This window comes from Tachysurus fulvidraco, chromosome 11 (genome assembly GCF_022655615.1).
Source record: "Tachysurus fulvidraco isolate hzauxx_2018 chromosome 11, HZAU_PFXX_2.0, whole genome shotgun sequence".
Lineage (NCBI taxonomy): Eukaryota > Metazoa > Chordata > Actinopteri > Siluriformes > Bagridae > Tachysurus > Tachysurus fulvidraco.
Window position 1 is genome coordinate 1,528,801 of NC_062528.1, and position 7,032 is coordinate 1,535,832.

Consider the following 7,032-nt stretch of genomic DNA (forward strand, 5'->3'; position numbering starts at 1 on the left):
ACATCAGACTTGCAAATATTATGAACAGCAGCTATGTTAATCCCTCTACACTGCTTCTATCATTCTATCCATCCCGAGGCATCAAGAAACTGTACCAGTCTTCCGTGCGATGAAGATTTTGGACATCCACTGAGACGAGGCCGACTCTATGAGGATCCTGAGGCATCTAGAGATCTACCAGCTCCGGTCGGACTCTGCGATACTAAAGAGGAGATGTGAACTCCATGTGGTCTTTTACATCACTACAACATTTATCAGACTGTATATTTATAATCACACCCCCTAGTGTCACCCAGATGAGGATGAGGATGAGGTTCCCCTTTGAGTCTGGTTCCTCTCAAGGTTCCTTCCTTTACCATCTAAGGGAGTTTGTCCTCCCCACAGTCACCTGAGTCACCTCAGACTTGCTCATTGGGGATAAATACAAACACATTGTGAACTAAATCTATCTGATAATAATCTTGAATTTTGTATTCTATTCATCTTTATATTATTCTTTATATTAACCTTTTGTAAAAGGTGCTATAGAAATAAACTAGAATTGAATTTAAAGGACAAAACGTTTATAATAATCAACACCACTTTAATGTTCCATTATATTAAACAGCTCAATAATGCAGCGTTCATGAAATACATCCGATTATAAACACGACAGACTGCCAGAACTCCTGGACGTTGGACGCTGAAGCTCTGATCTTGACCCCGCCCCCAAGGTGAACACGGATCTCTTATTGGCTCTTGGTGCAGTCGAAGGGTTTCCACCATTGGGAGAACTGAAGGACCTTCTTACGCTGATCGTCGAAGTTCTCTCTGATCGGCTTCCTCCATCGTCGTGGTTCCAGGTCCAACATCCCGCCAAGGACTTCCTGTGAGAACGTGGGGCGTTAGGACGTGTGTGTGTGTGTGTGTGTGTGTGTGTGTGTGTGTGTGTGTGTGTGTTTAGATACTTACTTTCCCAAAGTAATGTGGAAACTTGTCCTGATTCTCGATAACGTGAGCAAATCCTCCCTGCAACCCGAAATCCACAGAGAAGTATGGCAAACCACGAGGAACCTAGAGACACACACACACACACACACACACACACACACACAAACACACACACACAAACACACAAACACACACACACACACACACACACACACACACACACACACACACACACAAACACACAGGCATGATGATATTGAAGAGATCTTGAGGGAAGAGAAGGTGAAGGGAAAGAGCCTGGATCATAAGTAAGTGCGGGTCTCACAGCCTGTCTGATGTTCTTGGATGACAGATCCACCACTTTCTTATTCATCGCCCACTCCTCGTCACACTCCATGATGGCTTTCTGCACGCACACACACACACACACACACACACACACACACACACACACACACACACACACACACACACACACATCACACACGCAGGTATTTTAGTGCATTCTGTGACAAGTGCAGCACTAATTATGGATGAAGGATCCACCTGCCCCTGATCTAACCCTGTTATGGTCCCAAAGCAGGATGGGTTTCTGTTTCTGCATCCACGTGTGCCTGCTCTGGGTTACTGAACTCAAACACCTGAAGACAATCTCCTGACTTTCAGTGTCTCTCTCTGTCTTTGTCCATCTGTCTCTGCTCCTGTATCTGTTTATAGTAACTTTGCTGTCTATGTGGCTGTCTGTCTGTCTGTCCCTCCATCACGCTGTTCCACATGATTGGAGATATCTCTGTCTATTGGCCCCCTGTATCTGCCTGTCCCACTGTCTCAGGCTCTGTATCTGCCTGTCCCTCTGTCTCAGGCTCTGTATCTGCCTGTCCCACTGTCTCAGGCTCTGTATCTGCCTGTCCCACTGTCTCAGGCCCTGTATCTGCCTGTCCCTCTGTCTCAGGCTCTGTATCTGTCTCAGGCTTTGTATTTGTCTGATCCTCTGTCTCAGGCTCTGTACCTGTCTGTCCCTCTGTACCTGTCTGTCCCTCTGTACCTGTCTGTCCCTCTGTACCTGTCTGTCCCTCTGTACCTGTCTGTCCCTCTGTACCTGTCTGTCCCTCTGTCTCAGGCTCTGTATCTGCCTGTCCCACTGTCTCAGGCTCTGTATCTGCCTGTCCCACTGTCTCAGGCTCTGTATCTGCCTGTCCCACTGTCTCAGGCTCTGTATCTGCCTGTCCCACTGTCTCAGGCTCTGTATCTGCCTGTCCCACTGTCTCAGGCTCTGTATCTGCCTGTCCCACTGTCTCAGGCTCTGTATCTGCCTGTCCCACTGTCTCAGGCTCTGTATCTGCCTGTCCCACTGTCTCAGGCTCTGTATCTGCCTGTCCCACTGTCTCAGGCTCTGTATCTGCCTGTCCCACTGTCTCAGGCCCTGTATCTGCCTGTCCCACTGTCTCAGGCTCTGTATCTGCCTGTCCCACTGTCTCAGGCTCTGTATCTGTCTGTCCCTCTGTCTCAGGCTCTGTATCTGCCTGTCCCACTGTCTCAGGCTCTGTATCTGTCTGTCCCTCTGTCTCAGGCTCTGTATCTGCCTGTCCCACTGTCTCAGGCCCTGTATCTGCCTGTCCCTCTGTCTCAGGCTCTGTATCTGTCTGTCCCTCTGTCTCAGGCTCTGTATCTGCCTGTCCCACTGTCTCAGGCCCTGTATCTGCCTGTCCCTCTGTCTCAGGCTCTGTATCTGTCTCAGGCTTTGTATTTGTCTGATCCTCTGTCTCAGGCTCTGTACCTGTCTGTCCCTCTGTACCTGTCTGTCCCTCTGTACCTGTCTGTCCCTCTGTACCTGTCTGTCCCTCTGTCTCAGGCTCTGTACCTGTCTGTCCCTCTGTACCTGTCTGTCCCTCTGTACCTGTCTGTCCCTCTGTACCTGTCTGTCCCTCTGTCTCAGGCTCTGTATCTGTCTGTCCCTCTGTACCTGTCTGTCCCTCTGTCTCAGGCTCTGTACCTGTCTGTCCCTCTGTCTCATGCTCTGTACCCGTCTGTCCCTCTGTCTCATGCTCTGTACCTGTCTGTCCCTCTGTCTCAGGCTCTGTATCTGTCTGTCCCTCTGTCTCAGGCTCTGCATCTGTCTGTCTCCATTTCTGCCCCAGTACCTGTCTGTCCCTCTGTCTCAGGCTCTGTATCTGTCTGTCCCTCTGTCTCCGTTCCCATATCTGACCCTAGCATGAGCACCATATGGGAGGACAGCCTTTTGTCTCTATGGATAATACCTTGAAGTAAACAGGTGCCATATCTCCAAGCTCCCGCGGAAGAGGAACACACTCGTACAGCATGTGCATTCGCTTCTTAGGGTTCAGGTGAGTTTCCAAAAACACACAGTCGAGACCAAGAGAATGGAACATCTGAACCAAAGACTTGCGGAACACCTGAAGGACAGAGACGGGAGGGGGAAGTAATATATTTGTGAGAAATGTGTGTGTGTGTATACATGTGTGTGTGTGTGTATACACGTGTGTGTGTGTGTTTACATACCTGTACTTCACTCCAGACATCCTCATCAAGGCGAGTTGCACAGCAGTGGTGCTGCAGTGGAGCGATGAAACAGTGTCCCTCAGTCAACGAGACACCGTTAGGAAGGGAAAGATACACCTGTGTACACACACACACACACACACACACACACACACACACACACACACACACACACACACACACACACACACACCTGCTCACAAGCTTGATTCATAAACCTTTTCCAATTAGAAAGTATATTGGCATGCAAAACAGTCAGAGTGTGTGTGTGTGTGTGTGTGTGTGTGAGAGAGAGAGAGAAATTAGCATCTGTGTGGTCATTAGCATGCAAAGTAACTGGCGTAGACTAAACTAGCGTGTTAACACCGCTGGTATTTGGGATTCATAGTGTCGAGTAACTGTGTGTGAGATGATAAGCATGATGTTAAGTACAGTGTGTAAAGGCAATTAGAGTGTGGGGGATAATTGGCATGTGTGTGTGGTAATTAGCATGTACCTTTGCCCCAATAGCCACCACCAGGTGTTTGGGCAGTTCGCTGTTGCTGAAGCAGAATGGGCATTTATCCATTCGTGCGGCGAGGCTCCGCCCCTCCCCCATCGCTCGGGCCCTCGCTCTCTCCTCGTCGAGCCCGTCCCTTTCTCTCTGCGCTGCGCTCGATACGAACATGTCGTCTAATGTGTAGTTATCACCATCCTGCTTGCCCATCATCTAAACACAGACACACACACACACACACACACACACACACACCACAGCTTTAATACAGCCTTCACTTTTCACTATGTTCTTAGTGTTGGAGGTTCGTTGGAGGTTTTGTATGCCGTTGCATCCTTAACGCTTCAGTACGACACGTTTTATGTTATGTTTAATATGTTACAGCTGATGCATTATTACTGTGTTAGTGTTAACGTCACGTCATCTCGTCACCTTCGGCGTGCTTGAGTTCGTTAAAAGTTCGTGACTGTTGCGTTCTGATATTTAGAACTTTCTTCAGTGCTTGCTTCGATCTTATTTTCGTTTCCTCCAGCGTTTGGGGTATTTTACAAACTACTGCACAATTCTTACACGTGTGTGTGTGTGTGTGTGTGAGAGAGTATGAGTGTAAGACATCATCTCCATAGCAACAAGTGCTATGGGTGTGTGCTCTACAGTGTGTTCTCGTCCTTGACATGTCTGATAGACAGAATGAGACATTGCACCAGTGTGTATCTGTGTGTGTCAGCATGTGCCATGCATACACACACACACACACACACACACACTTGACACAAAGACACACAACTACTGTTGCTAACTTGGCATTCATTATGCACACACAGCTAAAATAAGTACATATTTTTAGCATATTTGCCATGGTAACGCTAGAGCGTTTTCACTAGAGAGAGTCAGAGAAAGAGAGAGAGAGAGCTAAAATGTGCAATGTTTGGCACTTTCATTTCCAGTCTCCATGGTGACAGTGACGTCTTTGTAAGTTTATTAATACAGTTTTCACCCATCATGTTACACACACTCAGAGAGAGCAATGAAGAGAGGCAGAGAGAAATGTTCACCATCTGTTACATCCAGTCTGTGTGTGTGTGTGTGTGTGTGTGTGTGTGTGTGTGTGTGTGTGTGTGTGTGTGTGTGTGTGTGTGTAGGTCGCTGTATAGGACACAAGTTTTAAAAAGAACAAAATACCAATCCCTGCATATCTGTGTGCCAGATAAACCTAATGTACACCGGCCACAAGAATATCTGTCTCTTCTTTTTTGCCAAATGAATACAGGTTGCCAGACAGAGTAGACATCCACCAGGACCAGACAGTAGAAAGTAGAAGCTTGTGTGTCCAGGTTGCCAGATTGTAGGAACTGTTAGAGCATTAGATTTGTGTTTGGGATTAAAATGATACCATTAAAAACCCTCCGAATTATTAGTAGTTGTTTTTGGGTTGCCAAATACATTGAGAGAACTTTTATAATGCCTGTGTGTGTGTGTGTGTGTGTGTGTGTGTGTGTGTGTGTGTGTGTGTGGAAAGAAATAGTGATCTCGATAATCCAGAATACCACCAAGTAGTGTGACTCTAGGGTTGCCAGATTGTTGCCAAACACCCACCTTAGCAGCCATACGTGAGTAGAGAGCGTTCTGGTCCTGTGATGAGGTCATCTTCTCCCTCCGCACCATCTCTTTCAGATCCAGACGGTCATCATCTGCAAAGTAACGCACACGCTCGCCAGAGACATGGGTCTCGATCTGTTCACACACACACACACACACACACACACACACACACACACAGAAGCACACAGTTAAATGACTTAATCACCCTTGTTAATTATTTGTGGTTTAGCATTTCAAAGGGTGCTCAAGAGGTTCATCACACACACACACACACACACACACACACAGGAGAGAGGTGTGTGTTGCTAGGGGTACAACAGTAGTCACTGCGCTGTGAGTCACTGTTTGCTTATTCTTACATTTAAGGTTTATTAATAATGTTGAATAATTATTATATTAATAATAAAAATAAGGGTAATAGTGGTGAACAATGGTAAACAGTTCATAGTGGTGAGTGTAATGACGCATCACACCATCATATATCCTATAATTATTATAGTATTGGTCACAAACCAGACACTGCATCATGGGTAATGATCGGCTGCTAGGGTACATGGTTTGCACACTCTCTATATAGTGGTGCACTAGTGAATATTCTCCAGTTTGTTCATAGCAGACCTTGAACATCGTGCATTACGTACTGAACAGGGTTGAAGTACATTCATTCATTCATTCATTCACTCATTCATTTTCTACCGCTTATCCGAACTTCTCGGGTCACGGGGAGCCTGTGCCTATCTCAGGCATCATCGGGCATCGAGGCAGGATACACCCTGGACGGAGTGCCAACCCATCACAGGGCACACACACACTCTCATTCACTCACACACTCACTACGGACAATTTTCCAGAGATGCCAATCAACCTACCATGCATGTCTTTGGACCGGGGGAGGAAACCGGAGTACCCGGAGGAAACCCCCGAGGCACGGGGAGAACATGCAAACTCCACACACACCAGGTGGAGGCGGGAATCGAACCCCCGACCCTGGAGGTGTGAGGTGAACGTGCTAACCACTAAGACACCGTTCCCCCCAGGGTTGAAGTTATTTCTGCGTATTAAATGCAAAAACTGTTCGAATGAAAATCCTTAAAAGAATTGAAATTTGCTGCCTTTTTCCTCACACTTTTTTTCCAGATGAACATTATAGTCTCATTAATATGCAAATATATTTAAATGAAGCAAAGTAATAATTCCATACACTCATTAATTAGGCTGCTTATTAGAATCCAATATTATCAGCAGATTATTAAATTTACACACACACAATAAATACTAATATGTGTGTCTCACACTTACCGCTTTCTTCTTCCTCCGCCCTCCTTTTGGCTCCACGTGCTGGGACGGGCCGCTCACCGGCCACGCTCGTCCTGATTGGTCCGTTCTGAACAAGATCATTTCCTGCTCCGCCTCCTGCTGCATAGACACCTGAGAGAAAAACAATAATTACATTAAACACAACCCATTCTCACACACACACACAC

At 46.8% G+C, this 7,032-nt stretch overlaps 1 protein-coding gene across 3 annotated transcripts in view; it reads right to left on the reverse strand.

Annotated features, from left to right (window-relative positions):
* Nucleotides 1-562: 562 nt before the first annotated feature.
* Nucleotides 563-7,032, reverse strand: part of cwf19l2 (CWF19 like cell cycle control factor 2) — a 14,347-nt gene continuing 7,877 nt past the window's right edge. For all 3 annotated transcript variants that reach the window (XM_047820802.1, XM_047820803.1, XM_047820801.1), the window contains 8 exons: nt 6,848-6,976; nt 5,543-5,680; nt 3,947-4,159; nt 3,451-3,567; nt 3,189-3,344; nt 1,256-1,336; nt 952-1,053; nt 563-866 (listed from right to left, as the gene is read on the reverse strand). In XM_047820802.1, the coding sequence (XP_047676758.1) occupies nt 729-866; nt 952-1,053; nt 1,256-1,336; nt 3,189-3,344; nt 3,451-3,567; nt 3,947-4,159; nt 5,543-5,680; nt 6,848-6,976 (1,074 nt within the window). In that variant the 3' untranslated portion in view covers nt 563-728. The remainder of the gene's footprint in view (nt 867-951; nt 1,054-1,255; nt 1,337-3,188; nt 3,345-3,450; nt 3,568-3,946; nt 4,160-5,542; nt 5,681-6,847; nt 6,977-7,032) is intronic.